The 21,411-nt window shown below is 40.3% G+C and overlaps 1 protein-coding gene across 1 annotated transcript; it reads left to right on the top strand.

Annotated features, from left to right (window-relative positions):
• Positions 1-2,845: 2,845 nt before the first annotated feature.
• On the top strand, positions 2,846-18,529 carry dennd6a (DENN/MADD domain containing 6A). Its single transcript, XM_084542470.1, has 19 exons — positions 2,846-3,433; positions 4,620-4,658; positions 4,774-4,816; positions 7,880-7,992; positions 8,270-8,350; positions 9,351-9,456; positions 10,988-11,067; positions 11,496-11,555; positions 11,652-11,707; positions 12,618-12,740; positions 12,975-13,070; positions 13,401-13,495; positions 13,932-13,997; positions 14,083-14,147; positions 14,248-14,337; positions 14,524-14,687; positions 14,852-14,954; positions 15,977-16,051; positions 16,774-18,529. Exons 1-19 carry the CDS (start codon positions 3,203-3,205, stop codon positions 16,903-16,905), a joined length of 1,818 nt encoding a protein of 605 aa, XP_084398596.1. The 5' UTR covers positions 2,846-3,202; the 3' UTR covers positions 16,906-18,529.
• Positions 18,530-21,411: the final 2,882 nt, after the last annotated feature.

Below are 21,411 nucleotides of genomic sequence, written 5' to 3'. Positions count from 1 at the left end.
AGGTTGCTTGGTTTAGGGACTGGGGCCACAGGGTGGGGAGGAGATCAAATTCTGCTTATGGCTCCAGAAACGTCCCTGCTGTTCTCTAGAGAACGACAGCTGAGACCAAAATCAATGCTGGATGGGACAGTAGAACAGCGCAGAACGCCATTTTGTTCAAGTCTGTCATTATTTAAAAGGAGATGAAACTGAAATATTCATGATTACGTGTCAGTTTTTGAGCTTTATCTGACTGAAGCCTTTTTGTTTTTCTGTTAAGCAGCACGTTGAGTCAAGTGAAACAAATAAAGCTGGAAGAAATCAATTCACAAACATGTCCTAAAACATGAAAATGAAGCAAGCATTCAAATTGTTTACCTGGCTTCAGTCTATTAAATTCACCAGGAAGAGATGAAAGGTTATTTAAAAAAATAGTTGATCACTTATTAATTTGATATCATTTGTATTTTATTAATTCTATTTATTTATTAAAACTGAGATACTCTTAACCAATATAGTCTAACATCAGCTTTGAGGGTAAAATGTTCAACTTGTTGGGCAGCACGGTGGCATAGTGGGTAGCACTGGTACCTCACAGCAAGAAGGTCTTCGGTTTGAATCCCCGGGGCGGAGAGGTTTTGATTCTCAGGGCCTTTCTGTGTGGAGTTTGCATGTTCTCCCCGTGTTCGCATGGGTTTTCTCCGGGCGCTCCGTTTTCCTCCCATCATCAAAATATGCTAGGTGCTAGGCGTCGGGTCAGGTTGGCCCACAGTGGCGGCGCGCATGGTCGCAGCAGCTCAGGACTAACCCTCCATCCAACCATGAAATTTCGTTGTATAATGACAAATAAAGCACTTTACTTTACTTTACTTTGTTGCCTGATATATTCCACCCACTGACAGGAGCCACGATAACCAGATAATCAGTGGTCACAATGTTATGGCTGATTAGTGATTTTGCAGTCTGGAATTGCAAGTGTTATTTATTGGTATTGTTTATTTTTCTCTTTGAGAGTCACATGAGAAGATTGATATGAGAAGACTCTTATTTCTATATGATAAATATGAAGCTGGTTTGCTTAGCTTAGCTTAGCTTAGCACAAAGACTGGAAGCAAAGGAAACCGCTAGCTTGTCAGTCTCACTGGCTCCAGCTTCAAATTTACCTGACAAACATTAGAGCGGCATGAGTCTAGAACACTGTCTCTGATATTGGGATTAATTTATAACATTTTCCAGCAAGAAACTGTTTTCTACGTTTCTACATGTCGCCCTGCTAAAACTCTGAGAGGCTTCCCTTCAGGATCAGGCTGATTATCAGTCCAGATATACCAGAGTGAAGGATTAACGCAAGCTGTCATGATGTAAACTGCACCAGACACATTGGTCGGCTGACGTTCTGAAGGTCTTGCAGCTTTCATGTAACATATTCCCAGGTCCAGGTCCTGGTCATGGTATTGTCCCTGTCCAGACCTCCTGTAGAGCGAGCAGGGGACCAGCTGTCACTGAGCTCCACCATTATTCCAAGTTTAACAGTATCTTACAGTGTTTAGCTTCTTAGCCCACTGTGACCAGTCAACAAGCTGTATGTTAGGGTTACAAAGCACTGAAAAGATAAGATTCATTAGAACTCCTTTTAGTTTTTTATAAAAGCTGCAGTTTGTTTACAGTTTTCTGATTTCATTCTTGGTATCAAATTATCTACTAATTTAAAGTGCTTTCTATCGTTCCTTTGAGTGTATTCTTTGTATTATTCTGATAACATTAAAGATTTTTGCATGTTTAGTTTCATTTCCATTTTTAACAAGGAGCTGAATGTTCAAATAAAATAAAATCTAAACACCAAGAACTGTATGTGTGTGAACCTTGTATATCTTATTTATATAGTTTTATTTTTTTCCCTATTTGTTAACATGTCTACTCTATTTAAATTTGTACAAATAAATCTGAATTAGTTTTCTACCTATAATAAGTGGGATTTATGTCACATCAGGGGGCCGGGCCTTTCAGCCTCCCCCAGTTTGTTTCATCCATCTGCTTGCTCAGTGATGGAGCCATTAAAAGATTTAGATAAAGCTGATTTACTGCCTCCTCACTCAGACTGTGAGCCACTCTGTAAATAAAGATTCAGTCCAATAATGCAAGTTATACCTGTGGATGTGAAGGGGAATAGTTCCGATCCAGCAGTAAGGACGACAGGATGTCTTTGGATAAAGGTCAAGGTCAAAGAGGTTTTTATTGTCATTTCAACCATATATAGCAGATGTAATACATAGTAAGATGAGAGGGTGTTCCTCCAAGACCATAGAGCTACATGAAGACATAGGACTAAGTACAATACTAGGCACTGATCATAAAGTGTGCATGTGCAAGCTTATGCAGACAGTACAGTGCAAACAATACGAACAGTGCAAACAGGGCACACAGTGGGCTAACAGTGCAAGAATGAACACAGATATGACTGTTATTTGGTGTGAGGTTCAGTGAAGAAAGAAAAGACACAATAAATGCAGGTCACAACAATTAGAACATAAAAAGCTTTAATGGTGCCATACAAGATAGTAACTGTGTCAATTTTTATGAAATTTTGAGAATTATTTAATTTTCTCTCCCAAAAGTATCACAACATTGCTCATATATTGAATTTATTATTATTGTTCTTTAAGAAAGCAAAAATTCAGATTTTATTTATTTAGACATATGCAAAAGCTACAAGTTTGAAACAACAAACAAATGTGGTGATGTTAATAAAAAACTTTAGGGTCAGTGTTACCAGGAAAAACTGAATTATTTGGTAAAACATCACGTAATTTCAATTTAGAGTCAATATTTTACTTGTGCATATTTTAATAATCTTGATTTAGTATATTCCTAACTTTTTAACAGTCTGTGGTCTGCACGTGAATGCAACACAAGTACCAGGGACGGCCGTACGTGATGACGTAGAGCGTTTAATCAACATGACGCACGTACGATCCGGCTCAAGTGCAACTGGGTGCCAGGGACAGACGTGCGTGATGACGTTACACGTTTTGTCAACAGGACGCACGTACAAGCCTGCTCAAATGCAAATGCTAAGTGCTAGCTAAGTGGCAACTTTCTGTACCGCTGTTTTACCTCCTGTTGTTGTTACCCGAGGGTACGGGGACTAGAAATAGGAGTAAAGTTAGCCAGGAGACCGTTAACATTCTCCGGAGCGTCTGAGCGCCAGTGTCGGGCCGTAGCCATGGCTCTGCAAGGCCCGGAGGAGCTCGGGGAGCAGGTCGAGGAGCCGGAGGATCTGGACGACCAGGACGCTAGTAGCATCTCCCCGGCCGAAGAGATAACGTTGCCTCCCGGGCCCGGAGGCGACGAGGAGCCGGAAGATGCACTCCTGCTACCCTGGGATCGCTTCTCTGCCTGGCTGCACTGCATCTGTGTGGTCGGTTTCGACCTGGAGCTTGGGCAGGCAGTGGAGGTAAGGAGACAGCCCGGTCACGCAAAACTCATCGAGGCTACAAATGTCTTAAGTTAGCAGTTATTAATGGCCCCGACTACTTCCTGGAGTGTACAACCCTCTCTCTCTCTCGTTTGCCCTGCTTTAGTTGTTCTCCGATCTCGCATTGATGGCATGTTTAGACACTAATGCTACTAAAATTAGAGAACACTTTTACTACGGGACCCCGTCTTTATTACCCACTATTGTTCATTGTAGTGAAGCGACTGAGTTTCCTTCCCTGAAGTTAGTCGGTTCCAGCAGCCACAGCATCACAGAGGCTACAACTTCTCACGGAGTCTTTTTTTTATTTTTTTAATTAAACCTTTCCCCAGTCATAAAACACGGAACCCTTTGAAATAGTTTGAATTCCACTCGAGTCACTAATGTAAACAGAATAAACACCTGTTGTGGTCACTGGACTCTGGGAATAACCAGTACTGAAAAAAATAATTTTATACTCTACACATAATAGTCTTTCTCTTTCACTTTCTTCAGTGAACTGAGCAGCACAAGTTCTTATGATTTATTGGCTGGATATGATACTTTTGGACGTGGATAATATTAATTGAGTTGACATACACCAACCAGCGGTAACATTATGACCTTTGATTATCTGGTTCACATGGCTCCTGTCAGTGGGTGGGATATGTCAGGCAGCTAGTTAAACATTTTGTCCTCAAAGTTGATGTTGTAAGCAGGAAAAATGGACTTGTGGAAGGATTGGAGAGACTCTGACAAGGACCAAACTGTGATGGGTAACAGGTAGAGGACTTGGTCAGAACATCACCGGGACTGCAGCTCTCTTTTTTACTTAAAGCATCTGCTGCTAACGTATTGGTGCCAGATACCACAGCACACCTTCAGAGGTCTAGTAGAGTCCATGCCTCCTCGACCGGTCAAAAAGGGGGACTTACACAGTATGAGGTCATAATGTTGTGGCTGATCAGGGGTTTTTCATGCTTACTGCCAATTCCTAGTTGAAAAGAGTATAGTGAAAAGGAGAGACACAGTTACAAACCTTAAAGGATGGATGTTAAAGCGAGAGATAAATGTTCTAGTAAGAAAATGGTTCATGTTAAGTTGTTATCGAAGCCCAACAAGGTTTTTAGGCGTGTGTTTATGATCTCCTGCTGTCATAGTAACAGTGTTCATCTTTTTGTTCCAGGTCATTTATCCCCATCATTCCAAACTGTCTGAGAAAGAGGTAAGTCTGACTGAAGGGTTTGTTTTTAAGACATTCACCGTAGGCTCCAAGCCTTAGAGGTCTGATAGAAGTTGGTAGATTATAGGTAAAACTATATTGTTGTTTTTCCTTTCAGAAAACAAGCATCTGCTACCTTTCCTTTCCTGACTCCAACTCAGGTGAGTTCCTGCTTTAAACCGATGTCTTTGAATGCAGCAGAACCAGTCGGAGATCATACAGAGACTTGTTCATTTGACGTGTAGTCCAACCATGCCAGAGACATGATATTCACTTAAATACGGAGGTAAATATGACTGGGTTTAACAAAAATCCAGATCACTGGCAATACCTCGTTCAGCGTAATTAAAACACAAACGGACAATAACGGAGTTCATTAGGGACACTAGTGACACTAGTGAAAACGTTGTAAATTAACAGTCCTGCACTACATCTTGTCTTCATGAAGGTTCTGGTATTGAGGATTAGTCAAATGACTGAGAGACATGTTGATTCAACTATGTTTTTATTGTGGAGGCTGTGGTTTGTAATACTACTGTGAACTGACACGTGTTCCTGTTATTTTTACATTGTAGTCAGTGGTCTAGGCCACTAAATAACAGAAACACTTGTGTTTCATTCAATCCAGTTTTATTTTGTTATCAGACATTGCTCTTCCACGACAAGAGAGAGAAGCCAGATTGAATCCAAATGATCTTTAGCTTCATAAATCACTAAAACACTTAATTTGTCAAATATTTTCTGTCTCTTTTTTCTCTCTCTTGCTTTATTTTTTTTTAAATATGTGTCCTGTGACACCATTTTGCAAGACAAGTGAACCAATTAAATGAATTATTCATGCATCTGTAAGTGAGACCAGACATGGGTATTTGGTAGGTTACCAAAGTGACAATTAGTTGAAAGTAGTAGTTGATAGTTGTCAGAAGAGGATGTTAATGGTGTCAGAGCTCAGTTTTCTGACCGGGTCTTAACATAGCCCAGGTCTAAACAAAATTAAGCGCAGATATTCTCTGAGGGATCTCCTCAGTCCAGTCTAGAAGTAGCCGTAGTCCCTTTTTCTGTTATTTCTTTAAAATCCACAGGTCTGAGATTAGTCATGAAAGTAATATTAGAATGGATTCAGGATAAACCAGGTAATGTATCCACACAAAAATGGAGCTTTACACCTCAACAATCATTGACTTATAGTTTTGTACCTCAGAGTCACAGTGGAGGCTGTTTTGAAAGTCATTTAGTTGATCTTTTTAACTTTCTTTAGAGCTTCTAGACTGAAGACGCAGTGAGGAGTGGATTGGTTTACACATATACTCATGCACAAACGTCTCTGTTGGATTGTTTGCCTGCAGGTGTGTTGGTTGAATGTGTGTCAGCAGGAGGTGAAGCTTGGAAACCTGCTGGCCTCAGTATAAAGGCTGGGTCTGGACAAAACGCTGACAGGGCTGCGTTAATATAATACACTGTGAGCTCTCTCTCTCTTCCATAATTCAGCCTCACATCTTGATTAAAGTTGGCATCATTTGCCTCTAATCCACTTTGATAATTCAGAAATAGTGATTCGTGATTTGTCGTCACGTCTCTGTAGCTCTGGCTCTCTGGCTTTAAAGGGAAGTAGTGAGTGGGTCATTAAAAATGCAGACTCTACACTTTAGTCTGAGGATGTTTACATCACAGGCGCGTTGTGCAACCACGCTGGAAGACCAGAGGCTTTGTAGTTGGTCTGAACAGTCCGCCTGTCGTGTAAAGAAAGTTGAGATAATCACTTAAATATGGAGGTAAACTTTTGTAGCTTCAAATCAATCTTCATTTGAAAGGTTTAAAAAGGCAGATATCGTCTCTGACTCTCTGGTGGAGGTAAACTCAAATGTAAGCAAATTTGGTGCCTTTTTAAATCAGAGTTGCTGATTTCTTGCTGGATCTCGAACGCACCCAACTGCATGATATCATGGAGTTGTTCGTGGAGTGTTTGTGTGCGTCCTGTGAGCTGGAATGCCTTCAAGTCTGGCATCTGAAGTGTTTGTGTCTCGTGTCTAACTGTGATTGTCAGTCCCTCGTTTTATCTTCTCACGCCCTTCTGGGTGTCTGCCCAAGGATGTACAGAGGTCATATTGAGGTTAAACGCCAGTCGGTGACTCATTCTGCGCTTCCTGTTTCCTTACTTTCCTTTTTCCTCTTCCTGTTTGTCCAAGGAAGTCAGGACGCCGTACAAGAGCCGACCAGTGCACGTTGAAATCACTGAAAATACACAAATGCAAAATGTCTGCCCGGTTTCTGTTACCTAATCAGTTTTGGCATTTATCTGGTGAAATCAGGTTTGGGTTAGATTGTGACAGAAGAATCACTTTGCAATGTATTTGTGTTGATCCGCAGTGAAGAGTTTGTTTACATTTCAGAGAGCTCATGTCATTTTTGTTAAGTAAACAGATGATCTTCCAAAACATATCTCTTAAGTGAAGTTGCTCAATCCTAATACAAATGAAAGAAGAACTGTATAAAAAGATGGAAGACGCTATCCTGGAAGCCAGACCGGCTCCCCGGTTCCCAACTTCTTTAGTGAAGAAAATGTCTAAAGATGCTTCACAGATGAGGGTGACAGTGGCAGAACCCAGCTCACCTGAAAGGGGAACCATCTTGTAGAGGTCAACCAGGTAGAGGTAATCGATCAAGATATTGGACTCCATTTTTGGAGAGCTGTCCTTTCGTCTGTCTTTATACAAAGTCCATTATGAGGCTGAGGAATTAAAAGCTTGGTGCTGATAGATTTGACGTATTTCTAGGGGAACCAATGTCTCCATCAGTGCTTGGGCTGGTCCAAGCATTTTGAATATGATTGGATCTTTTATTTGTTTTAGGTCTACCATATACCAAAACCATGTCTGTGTGGCATCACACCTTATTCTTCTGTTTTTAATGGTGGTTGGCTAGCGAAAAAGAAGAAGAACAAAGATAACGTGTCTAAATATGTCTGCTGCGTGGAAAATGATGTCAGTCAGACGGACATTTGGTGAGGTGGTAGTAGGAGATCATCATGTAGTACTACCAACTTGATTCAGCACCTAGAGAAATAAAATATCACTATCACCTTATGAATCTCCAGGGGAGGAACTTTAAGACATTTAAGATCGGCCTCAGCTTCAGTATTAAAAGCTTGGTAATGAATGAGGCCAATACTTGATCGGGACATCCCTAGTAACCACCCATCGTCATCCTTTTTGTTGCCCTCCCAGGTTGCCTTGGCGACACACAGTTCTGCTTCCGCTTCCGCCAGGGCTCCAACAGGAAGTCGTCACTCGGCTGCTTCCTAGAAACGACCGACCGAGACGCACCTCCTTGTCTGAAGGTTTGGACGCACAAACATGCATTTAATGTGTGCAAATGATAATAATAATAATAATAATAATAATAATAAAAATACATTTTATTTATAGTCGCCTTTCAAAACGCCCAAGGTCACCGTACAAGTAAAGCAGGGTTTAACAGACATCAAAAGCATTAAAAAACTACAAGTATAAGACGCTAAACAATAAGATAAGAAGAAGAAATGTTCATTGTAGTGAAATACAGCCACATGGCTGCATCGTTATATGTGTTAATTGAGTTTTGTGTGTGTGTTGCAGAGGGAGCAGGGCCATTATTATGGTTACGTGTACTTCCGTCAGGTGCGAGACAAATCTCTGAAGAGAGGATACTTCCAGAAGGTCAGTATTTAACCTCAGGCCATCTCCATCCTCTTCACTTTAACCTGAACACATCTAAACGCATTAGAAGTCATGTTTACTTAGTTTGCTCATATAGTTCCTCAAATAATGTATGTATTTAATGGAGTATAACATGAATTCAGAGCAATAATTCCATCATACTCGCAGCTCTTGTTCTCACCGCTAATTAACTACAATCACTTCTATTTTCAGGCTTTTTAAAATCTCACTAAAGCTACATTTTAATGAAGCAGTCTCTGCAGATTTTAACACTTTCTGGGAGAAAGTGAGATTTGCACATTGAACTGCTAGACAAATTTTAAGGGTGAGCATCTGAGCAGTAAGTGTTTCTATTCAACAGTGATAGAAAAAAAGAGAGAAAAATAATCACTGGTTTAAAGTGTCAAATCATTTGGGAGGGCTTTATGTTGTGATGGACTAAAAAGTAGCAGCAATGTAGTCGTACACATCACCTGAGCGCCTTGGAGTTGAAACGCCATAATGAAATCCAGATGTTACTAGACTGGTATTCAGACCAGCTACACCAGGCTAAGTTGAAGCTAATAGTCAAATCTTGGTCTTGTTGATGGATGTTTGCAATTTAATTCAGTATTTAATTTAGTGTCAGAATTTACTTTATCTTTCAAAATTTGGACAATTGATTTGGAGCAATGCCAGGCTTATATTCATATAAGAATTGTCTGTTGCGACAGAACAAGTCCGTCAAGTCATCTTCTTTAAAGTTTTAGTCTCCCAGCTAATAGGAACTCTTCCGAGCATATTAGCTTCCAAACTAACGGTAGGTCTTCCTCACTTCCTAGGAAGAGCTACTTTTAACACTCAGAAAGAAAGCGTATAAATCAATATGATAATGACTGTTAGTCACTGCCTTAGTAGTAGTATGTTACTAATGATTTAATAATTATTGCACAACCAGCCTGACAGATTTCTGATGTCTTGCATTAGTGAAAATTCTTTCTCTGTGTCCCTTGTCTTTCAGTCTCTGGTCCTGATCAGTAAGCTGCCCTTTGTGACCTTCTTCCACTCGCTGTTGAAGATCATGGCTCCAGAATATTTTGAGAAACAGGAGCCCTGTCTGGAGGCCGGTCAGTCCGATCACCTGTCCTTACCTGTCCTTACCTGTCTGTCTGTACTGTCCACTTTTTGCGAAGCCTGAGCTTCACATACTGATTTCATCAATGTGGATAGTTTTTCCAGTTTTTTATCCAGATTTTGAGACATCTCTTAGATATCACTAGATTTTCATTAGTGTGATCACAGTATATACGTCTACTTGTCAGTTCATTAGCTGCTCTACTGAAAACAAATAATAATTTCCTTACTCTTAAAGATTATGAAGATAAAGATAAAGAATTCCATTATTTAAAAGGAACACAGGGGCAAACCGATTATTTTCACACGAGTCAGATAAAAACATTTTTGATGTGTTTAGCTCAGCATAAATATTAGAAACAAGGGGAAGCTTTGACCTTTAGCTCTGCAAAAGTTAAAATTTCACTTTCAGTTCGAGGTTTGTCTGTAAATGAGCAACTTGTTTGACAACTAGAGAAGATTTATTAGTTTTTAGAGTTGCTGTGCAGTTTCATGTACATTCCCTTACCAGTTCATGATGTAGACTAGTGAAATCGTTCTAATATAACAGTCCTGCACTGAGTCTTGAGAGAGATGTTGATTCAACTGTGTTTTCATTGTGGAGGCTGTGGTTTACCTATTGAACTGGCAATCCATGCAAGATCTGTCAGAACAACTAATTTGAAATACTGATGATAAAGATGGTGAATTCTGACGCTGAATTAAACTGTGAATTAAATTATTATCATCCATCACCAAGACCACGATTTATTAGCTTCAACTTAGCCTGGTGTAGCTGACAGAATATGAGTCTGGTAACACTTCATTTATTAAGAGGCGTGTTCAACTGACACAGAGAAAAAAAACGATTTGATAGACCGAGCAGATATTTCCTGGAGCATAATCATTTCCCATCGGAGAGACTCCAGACCAAATTTCCACTGTAAAAAAAAAAATAAATAAATAAAATGTTGTTGGCGGGGAAGTCAGGCTAACTTCAGCGTCAGCTAAACAAAGTATCAGCCGTTTTCTGAGCCCAACAAAACAAACAAAACAGAAATATTATACTTGTGCATTTATCCAAGAAAATATTTCTTTTGTACGTATGTCAGCTGCAAAAGTCAGTGAACAGTAGTAGTTCAGTATCTGGTGGAACCTCCTTGTGCAGCAACAACAGCAACTAAACGTTTCCAGCAGCTGCTGATCAGTCGTCTATAACGGCTGGGAGTAACCTTAGTCCGTTCCTCAGTACAGAACCACTTCAGTTCTTGATGCGTTTCCTCACATGAACTGTTTGCTTCAGGTCCATCCTCAACATTTCTATTGGATTAAGGCTGGATGACGGTAACTGCTGCTCAGTTGTCTACAAACTGAAAAGGGAAAATTAAGTTTAGTTAGCTTGATACATATTGGACTTACTACAAGGTGTTAGCTTGGTGTTCCTAATAAACTGGCAGCTGAGGGTTGATAAATGTGAATATCTCTATCTGAATGAAGTTTTTGTTTTTATTTTAATTTCTCTTGTCTGTGTATTTGTATTGACAGCTTGTAATGACATTGACCGCTGGCCAACGCCTCATCCTGGACGTATCCTCACGCTGCCAATCATGGGCGTGGTCATCAAGGTATTCTCTCACACACGTGCACAGATCATGGAGCTGGTACATGTTTCATTTACTGGTGTCGGCAGTCAAAGGACAGGTGTGACTATTAAAAAGAACAACGGCTCCATATCAGATATCAGCTAATCAATAATATAGCTGCATTTCTCATTACAGTTAAATCATTGATGACAGAATGATAGTAAACAACTTCTTTCCTGATGACACTGAGTTTGAAATTGTCTCTTCATTTTTCGTTATTATGAGAAAATGTTTGGATTCATATTTAATGGTTTAAAGTTGTGGCTATTGTCTAATGGTAAATTAACCAAACAATTATTCAGCTAGAAATTAATCGCATTTGATTTCATTATACATGTTACAGTGACAGTAAAGATATTATAGTCTATTCATAAGTGTTTTCTGATGAGTGTTTGAACTGTCCTCTGAAGGTTCGCATCCCAACCTGTTACGACAAACCAGGCACTTCACAGCTGGTCCAGTCCGCCCAGGTGATCACACACACAGTCTGTAAATGAAGGAGCTGTTTTTCCCCCTCAGTACTTCTGTGAAGATTAAAGCTGAAAGAATGTGTGTCTGTTTTTCAGAGCGACAGTCTGGTGTCCATTGTGCTTCCAACCATCCACGAAGTCGACCTCTTTAGGTGAGACCTGCTCTCTGCTTTATTTCACCACCTGCTGCTCAGTGCCGGTACTGCAAGCACTTGGTAGTTCAGCTGACTCAACAAAAACCACCTCCTGCCCACTTGTAGGCACTTCTGAGATGAGCAGCAAGTCTGGCCGCAGTGTTGTGATGGCGACAGTTTCTGGGAATTTCAGTTGCTTCCCCAGGTCAACTTTCAACTCCCGGTCTTGAGCTGTTGCTAGCAGGCCAGAGGAGGCGGTCATGGTGGCTGGTGGAGGCTTCACCCCAGCCCGGACGAAAGCGATAGAAATACCTTTAAAACTGAAAATAAAAATGAAAATATATCCAGTTTGGTGTCTAAAACCAGACTACTCACTCATACAGGGATTCACATCCACAGGCTTAGTGTGACTGGTATAAATAGTCAAGTACATGACTAAAAGGTCAGTGTTATTGTTTTTGTTTTTGCTCTGACTCCCCCATGTGAATTTGCATATTCTGTATCCAGGTCAAAAAAGAACAATAACCATGTCCTGTAGGCTTATTTGTTTATTTTTGTCCTTTATTACAGGCAGCTCTCAAATGACTATAAACAGAATTTAGAAACAGGAACATATTCAGAATATTTAAGAAGAGCAAACTGACCTCTATAGCTCTATTGCTTGCATAAACTATAGTCTTAACACAGGAAGTTGGACTTTGACAAAAAGCCCTCTGGTTGGTTTTTCTATGTTAAAGAAAAAAAATTTCAAGACCTACAGTAGTATAATGAGTTAGTTTTGCTACTTTGTGAAAGAAAATTAGCTCCGCATCCACACAAATGGATGTTTACAGACAGTCGTCAATCTTTTAACCCTTTCTGTTGGAAAAGAAAATGTCTTATCTGCATTTTAAGTTAAAATGAGCACATTTCTCTCTCTCTTGTCCAGGTGTTTCTACCCGGTCTTCTTCCACATCCAGATGCTCTGGGAGTTGGTGTTGCTCGGGGAGGCGCTCGTCGTCATGGCGCCCTCGCCATCAGAGTCCTCGGATACCGTGCTGGCGTTGGTCAGGTGAGCGAGAGAAGCAACTGGAAGATACAGAATGATGTGATAAACTGAAATTTCCAGGTTTGCTTTTATACAGCAAATCTGTAATTAAATTGGATATTTTGCCGCATGTATATTCTGAATTTATGTCCAACTTCCTGGAAAACTGTACAGTGCTGTATCTATAAATGGTGAATGGTTTTGTTCGATGTCTTTTTTTGCCTCAAACATTAAAATGACTCTTTCCTCTTTCCGCAGCTGTATATCTCCTCTGCGTTACTGCAGTGATTTCCGGCCATACTTCACCATCCACGACAGCGAGTTTAAGGAGTACACCACTAGGACACAGGCACCGTGAGTACAAAATATGAGCAAATATACTGCAGCTTGCTGTTTTTCCTCCTACTAACTGGGTCATTGATCCGTTTGGGTAAAGTTTGCCTGTGGACTGTTGCCTGAGGTTTACAGAAAAACTCAGTCCCATGGTCGTACTGTGCTGTTACAGGGTGGTGCATCTGGAAAACTATCATCTCATCCTGAAATTAAGGAATTACTTGGGAAGCAACTAATTCCCTATCTCTTTTCCCTGTCTCTGCTAACAGACAGAAAGACTGGGATGAAAATGGTTAGTGTTTGCTGAAGTTCATGACCGTGGAGTCATGTTTGATCTGTCTCTCTCTGCAGGCCTTCTGTCATTCTGGGAGTGACCAATCCCTTCTTTGCAAAAACTCTGCAGCACTGGCCGCACATCATCCGCATCGGAGACATGAAGCAAGCAGGTAAACGTTTCTGCTGCAGTGAAATGAGACCTAAGTCTTTAATTAATACACTCTTAATCTTGCAATATGATGCTGCCTCTGGAATCAACATAAAAAGTACGCGGACACCACATGTCAAAATTTGTTTTTCCTTGGTTTCATTTGAGGCACTTCCCCTCAAAATGTCCGCCTGGACTTTTTTCCTTGTTTTGTCTATAAAAAGTTTAGAAAATGTCCTGTCAGGAAGTGCTTCTACCTATTTCTCCAGCTTACCCGGTACTTTCAATACATGGCAGTTATTTACAATTTACCGCATGTTATAAGAGTGTAAAAACCTTTCCATGAGAGACACAGTTACCGTGATGACACCATATTGGCTGTAAAGTGCAACGTCTCAGTTTTCAGAACTGAGTTTTCAGGTCTGAACAGGGTCTTTGAATCTCTTTGTTCCTCCCAGGAGAGATGGCCAAGCAGATGAAGGTCAAGAAACTGAAAAACCTCAAAACCCTGGACTCTAAACCTGGTAAAGCTTTAATATTCTGTGTTTTGTATTTGAGTATAAACCACAAACTGAACCACAAACTCAAACTCATGCCTGTGTATTGCAGGTGTGTACACGGCATATAAGCCGTATCTCAATAAAGATGAAGAAATCATCAAACAGCTACAGAAGGTAAGATGAGATGGACGCTTCATACACACACATATGTATGTATATATTGGATATTGGCCTTTGTAATGTTTGTGTTGTTTTTATTATATTTGTTTTTCAGGGTGTTCAACAGAAAAGACCCTCGCCTGCACAAAATGCAATTCTTCGACGCTACTTCTTAGAACTAACACAAAGCTTCATCATCCCACTGGTAATCAGTCATTTTGTTTATTGGTGATCAGCAGTTAATCCTGTCTTTGTAAAGCTACAGATTTCCTGTTTTTGTTGACGGGTAAACAAGGATGTTTTCTGAGATTATCTCTGACCCATGCTCGAGAATTTCAAACCTCCATCTGAGCAGCTAACGGATAAACGTACCTGTGTTTGTGTGTTGCAGGAGCGCTACGTGGCCAGTCTGATGCCTCTCCAGAAGTCCATCAGTCCCTGGAAGAGTCCTCCTCAGCTGCGACCGTTCATCCAGCAGGACTTCATGAAGACCCTGGAGAAAGCTGGACCTCAGCTCACGTCCAGACTGAAAGGAGACTGGATCGGACTCTACAGGTGCAACCTCAGATTTAGACACAAGCCAAATACAAAGCTCCTGTTTTATTAGTTGATTTGGGCAAATGTATTCATAGGAGTGGTTTCACTGACTGAAAGAACGTTTCTTGTTTTTTTTTTTTTTTTTGTTTTTTAAATGGACTTCTGTGTGGTTTTCTTTGAAGACTTTTCCTCAAGTCTCCCAACTTTGACGGCTGGTTCCGCAACAGGAGGAGAGAGATGACGCAGAAACTGGAGGCGCTGCATCTCGAGGCGCTGTGTGAGGAGGTAAGGAGGAGACATTCTCCATTTGTTAGTAATGCTGGAGCAAGTTTCTGATCAGCATGACGGACTTCCCTTCAAGGGCTGTGATACACCATTAGGTCTTATGGTGCCGGACTGGCAATGAGTGTCTCTCTCAGCCTAGTTTTTGTCGTGTGTCATATCACTTCGATTGGATGTTCAGCTTCAACAAATCTGAGCATGAGAAGAAAAACATAAGAAAAACTTGAAGAGCCAAAAATTAACAAAACATTCAAAGAACACAAAAGTCTAATTTTTCATCTTTATCTCGTCTGAACATCCAAATCCACAAATATTTCCACAACATCATCCAGAATGAATAAACTGTAGATCAACTGATCTGCATGATTCAGGAGAAACCAGCTCTGTACGAGAGTTTGTAGCTCTCCCTAGCTTCGTAGCCTCCCAGCTAACGGCAGCTCTTCCTGTTTCCCCTTTTGTATGATGCATATAGACTACTGCCACCTGCTGGTATTGAGAGATATTTCCTCTCAGGTGTGGAACGTATGTACCTGTTGATCGTTGGCTGTAGTCTTTGTGGTGTGTTCAAGTGCAACTCTTTGGTCCAGAAACAGGAGACAGTTCTTTGTAGTTGGTTTGGTGTACTACTGGTGGAGAGTTTGTTAGGTAGGTGTATAATATCCTGCGCTATGATTATGATTGCAGCACATATGATGGCCTTATATATGAGTTCTGATAAGGTTTTACATCAGTTTGGCAGATCTTAAAGGAACAGGTGGAACAGTAAAGGGCTGCCCACAGATGTTCCTAATCTAATAATAACCTAAATTCCCCACCAGACACAACTTTAAGATGCAAGATAACACATCTTCAAGAAAACTCAAGCCCAATTTCCTTTGTTTTTAGTTTTGTTCTAATATGTCAAAGACGACCGAGAACCTTCCCACATAGTTTAAAGATTTGTTTCACAATGATCAGTGCAGAATTTAAGGTTCAGTTAATCTGGTACTTGACACCACCTTTCATTTATCTCCATCTCTCTGTAGGATCTGCTGCAGAGGGTCCAAAAGCACACAGAGGTGGAGACTGTTGATCTGGTTCTGAAGCTGAAAGATAAACTGGTCAGTTCAACTCATTAAATAAATATTACTGTTTACACTGTGCTGTTGCTGCTTGTCGTCTTGGCTTTCAATAGCAGTGCCACTTAAACGTTTTTGCATCCTTCAGAGTTTTTTACATTTCTGCATAAAAAATGACTCAAACCATCAGATTTTCACACAGGCCCTGGAAGTAGATGAAGATAACCCAATCAAATAAATGAAACAGAAATATTTATTTATATATGGTATTTATTTATTCAAAAAAAAAAATAATTATTAGTTGTATTAGTAGTTAGTTGTACTCATTGTTTTTCTCTCAAGATTCAGCTCACAGACAGATGTCCTGACATTTTCTTTTAGAATATACTGGTATAATTCAGAATTCATGGTCCATCGATGATGACAAGCCGTCCTGTTCCCGATGCAGCAAACCAATCAAAAATGTTACCACCCCCTCATGGATGGGACGAGGTTCTGATGCAGGAATGACCCTGAGTTCCTTTTCTAACCTCTCAGACTATTATGGGTCTTGTTTTTAGAGGGATCTTTGTTGGTCGACCACTCTTGTGGAGGGTAACGGTCAACTTAAATCTCCTCCATTGGTTCTTAATCTGTCTGACTCTGGATTTGAGTTTCCAAACTCTTTAATCTTGTTTTTTGAGTCATTTTTATGCAGAAATGTAGAAAATTCAAAGGGGTTCAAATACTTATGCTCTGTATTAACTCAATGCTCTCTATTGCAGAGTCAGGCGGAGAGGGAGCAGCTCCCACTACGTCCGGGGACGTTGTCTAAACTGAGAGCCCACATCGAGGCCGTCATCCTAGCCTTACCTGAGGACCTGCAGGGCATCCTTCACAAGCCCTCCACACCCTGACCTTTAACCCCTCTCAGTCTGCAACGCTAACCCCAATTTGAGCTTGTTTTAAAGTTTTGGGGCAGCAGCTAGCGGGTCAGTTCAAGGTCTGCTCGGATGTATCATGATAGCACACAGGCTCAGCGAGTGGGAGTCAGACTAAATGCCTCCCTGGCGTCTCGGTGATCATGTGGATTTAAAACGAGCTGGAGCTGCAGGACAAACTCTTCTGAAGCAGTGTTCAAAAACGGCAAGGAGACATAAAGAAAGGAGCGCTCGATGCTTCACCAAATGTCCGCTTGGGCCTGTTGTGAGCTGGATTGAGAGGAACATAAAGACGACCCTTGCTCCGACCTTTGACCCACTCAGCAGTTTTTACCTCTTAGCCTTTTTGATTTTAAATTTTTTAACTCGACAGTCCGGCTGGACAAATATTGGAGGTTTTTCATCCATTTTAAAAACTGAGTCTAAAAAAAGTGCACTTCATTGCTAACTGGACTGGTGTGCCCATTATACACGCACACAAACACACACAACCACTTTTATGCAAACAAACTGGACAGAGCAGAGCCAAGCAGTGCTTTAGAAACAAACATTGTCCATTAAAATGCACACAGAGCATTAAGCACCAGCGACCCTGTAATAACCCGTCTCTTTCTGTGTGGATCCTCAGGAGCCTGTCGCATCTCTGCGTCCACATCCCATGATCTCTGTGCAGCCGATCACAAAAGACAAAAGTTTTGTGTGTTATTCTCAAGACTGACTCCGAATCCTGTGCATCACTGTCGTGTAAAAAGGGTTTATTAGAAACAGTCTAAACAAAATTATAAGACACTAACATAAAATCTCCTTTTAATTTACATTTAAATAGAATTAGGAGATGATTCGTCAAAATTGTGAGAGAAAAATATTCCAATGGTGACTTAAATAGTGAGATATTGAGTCAAGACTCCTAAACTAATGGGTCATTATTTTAAGCATCTATCCTTGAATAACGGGAAAGAGAGTTTCTGTATTTATTTCTAGTACTTTATGTCCTTTGCAGCCAGGGATGAGCTTTTATTTTGAAACTTGATGCAATACGCTTTTTCACCTTGCAGCAGTTACATGAGTTTGAAAAAACTTCAAAGAATTATCGACAAAAATACAGTTTTGAGGGGTTTTTTTTAAATTATTTTTGAAAAAGTAGCTTCTATTTTGTAGGAGCAGATGTTTTAAATGGAGTTTGAACTGTTGAACATCTATCAACTTTTACTACTAAAAACAAGATTTGTATATAAACACAAGCTGCTCCTTCTCACCCAGCTGACATGTTTGTTAAAGTCAACACTGAATGTTCCATAATGTAAAACTGACCGCTGTCACTGGATGGGTGGTTGAATTTGGAGAAACGCTGGTGAGAAATCTGTCTAATGTGCCGGTATTCATTTTTCACAATGTCAGAATGTAAAATATATAAATATGTATGGCCGTCTATTTGACACATTAACAGGGTTAACTTTTTAAATGAGCCTTAAAGACTCCTCATTCTGCACCCAGGCTTTTATTTGAGCTGAATTCTCATCCTTTAATCAGGTGACACAAACCTGCCGTAGTGATTTTAACATTTTAGTTTTTAAGTCATTTGTATTTTCTTGGCAGAAATGGGACGCCATAAAAAAATTAAAGTTATGATAGTTAAGGTCATTATTACAAACACCGGCCCTCACGTTAGTCCCACCTTCACACACCTGCATCAAATACCTGTAAAAGTGAAAACTGGCGGCCAGCAAGTCACAACATTCAGAAAACCCAAACTACAGCGAACTGTACAGGAATGAGAGCAGCACTAAAAACCTGTCTACATTTATTCTGCTGTCTCTTCTCATAAAAACTGAACTCTAGTGACTATTGATAAAGATGCATTGCTAAATGTTTAGACCTAAACAAACCTAACAAATAAAGAGAAACCCAAACTGCTGGGTCTGTTGATCCTGCTGCATGTTTTCGCCCGGTGACTACAAGGAAGTGTGTTTACCTCCAGGTAAAAAACAAAAATTCAAATGAAAGGTGCACAAAACCATCTGTGATATTAAAATAATTGAGCTCAAATCTTCTTCCTCTTCAGACCAGCTTAATTTAATTTCACACCTAATGATGTAAAGGCAATAACGGTTTAACAGGTTATCTCATTTATTATTCTACGTTGTATCTTCAGAGAATAAATTACTTGTTTCCATGAACATAGTTTGAGGTTTGCATTTTAAAATATAACATTGTTTGATGGACTCGTCAAACTCACTGTGTAATTTTTGTTGTTTTCCATAAAGCTGAATTGACTCATTGTTGACGCTCTGATTGGCTACTGACCCACCAACCAGAGGGCTCCTACCATGGTTACCGTTGTTAATGTATATCCAGTTAGACAAACAATTTGAGCAGGTAACATCTTTTTGTCAATAAAGCAGAGTCAAATTGAGAGCAAGAACAGGAAAATGGTTGAAAGCTTTTTGTGGCGTACTTGTAACAGCGACTCACGATATTCCTTTCCCCAAATCAAAATTAAATTTTGAGAAATATGTCCATTGGCTTTGGCTGTATGGCCGACACCCCTACTTCTGTTGCTAAAAATACCTTCCTACATATGTTCATACATAACAATGTATTTGAATCTCAGACAAAAAAAAAAAGGGGAATAACATGACAGCTCCTCAAAAGTGAAACCAAAACCAGTATAGCTCCCCCTGGTGGCTGGCTGCAGTATAGTATAGGTCATAAGCTCCACCTCCTCAGTGTTAGTGGGTGGGACTTGGGTCAAACTAAAACACTAAAGTACACATCAAATACATTTTCTTTGAAGATAGTTTGTTATTTTAAGTAGTTAATATAATGCTGATGTATATTCAAGTGTTCATTTTCCTGAGAAGTTTCATTTTAGTTATTCGACGTTATAAAAACAGGAAGTGACATCATGATGACCGACTGCTGCCTTTGAGAAGTGCTCCGTGGAGGCCCTGTTGCCCACATTTAGAAGTTATTTGAGACTCCTAGTGCCAGATATGCTAATAGAGTCTAGTATTAACGTGGAAGCGAGATGGCTAACGTTATTTCTTCCTTTGCACCCATCAACAACAACAGTTGTCAACTGTGGGTTTTTCTTGTTTTTATTTTAAGAATCGCAGTTACACACTTCAGTGCTTACGACATCTACAGGTTTTCATCGTTTTTCTTCAGGGATAACCCCGCTCATGATTTTTGTTTGTCTGGCATAGCAAAGAGTAACATGGAGGGTCAATTGTAAAGAAAAATATATACTGGTTGGAAATACATGTGACATCTGGTTGTTGGGCAACCACGTAAGTTTTACACTTTTTTTTTATTATTGGGCCTATTCTCCTATTCTGCTCCGTAGGGAATTAAGGCTGTTGCAATAATGCTGCAATAACCGATGGGCCACAAATGAGGATGTACTATAATTATTTTGGTATTAAAGAAAGATGCTAAATACAGAGATATTAATGAGAATGAATCCATGTAACTTTAATTTACTTGAATATGTTGTTGAGGGGGCGGCACAGTGACGAGGTGGTTAGCACTGATGCCTCACAGCAAGAAGGTCACCGGTTCGAATCCATGGGCCGGCTGGCCTTTCTGTGTGCATGTTCTCCCTGTGTCTGTGTGGGTTCTCTCCGGGTACTCCGGCTTCCTCCCACCATCCAAAGACATGCTCATTAGGTTAATTGGTGATTCTAAATTGGCTGTAGGTGTGCGTGTGAGTGTGAATTGGTTTCTGTCTCTGTGTTAGCCCTGCGATGGACTGGCGACCTGTCCAGGGTGTACCCCTGCCTCTCGCCCGATGACAGCTGGGATAGGCTCCAGCAGACCCCCGTGACTCTTAACAGGACTAAACGGGTATAGAAGATGAATGAATGAATGAATGTTGTTGAGGCACACAGGGACTTTTTTTTTTTTCTTATTGAGTCTTGCTGGAAATGCCTCACTAACATTGTCATTATTTGGAAATTATTGCCATGCAAGCGGTCATAAAGGTGTGATTGATGTAGCCTATTAAGAGGCCAGCAAAGCCTCTTAACTAATTAATAAGATTTGATTCATATATAACACCGTATCAAGTTGGGTGGAAATTAACTTGTAGCCAAGTCTTATTTGGTCAGCCAAACAAATGCATTTATTTCAACCGTAAACTAACATACAGCAGTATGCTACGTTCCCACTAGCAACAACATAGCAACAAGCTTCAATATATTTTGAAAGAAAACTGACGATATGAAGCTTTAAACAGACACCGGACTTAAAGATTTTAAAAATTTTTAGACGTCATGACATGGCAACCAATCAAGTCCACTTGTTTCACCAGTCAACGGTTAAACTGTCAACTGGGCAACTTCTCAAGGCAACTCGCCGACAATATAGCCGGCCTTGTTTTTCAGCATTTGTTGCTAGTGGTGTGAACACATAGCCTGGTCGTCACCATCCTACGTTTCCGCCCGAAATTTGATTTCGCTCTACGTAGGATGGTGACGACCA

This window comes from Chelon labrosus, assembly GCF_963514085.1.
Source record: "Chelon labrosus genome assembly, chromosome: 4".
Classification (NCBI taxonomy): domain Eukaryota; kingdom Metazoa; phylum Chordata; class Actinopteri; order Mugiliformes; family Mugilidae; genus Chelon; species Chelon labrosus.
Note: the sequence above shows the minus strand (reverse complement) of the source record. Positions and strands in the feature narration are given on the sequence as shown.

Coding starts and splice junctions, on each gene's coding strand:
- dennd6a (XM_084542470.1), top strand. CDS start 3,203: ATGGCTCTGCAAGGCCCGGAGGAGCTCGGGGAGCAGGTCGAGGAGCCG. Junction 4,817..7,879: donor CTTTCCTGACTCCAACTCAG/GTGAGTTCCTGC, acceptor TTGCCCTCCCAG/GTTGCCTTGGCGACACACAG. Junction 12,741..12,974: donor ACCGTGCTGGCGTTGGTCAG/GTGAGCGAGAGA, acceptor CTCTTTCCGCAG/CTGTATATCTCCTCTGCGTT.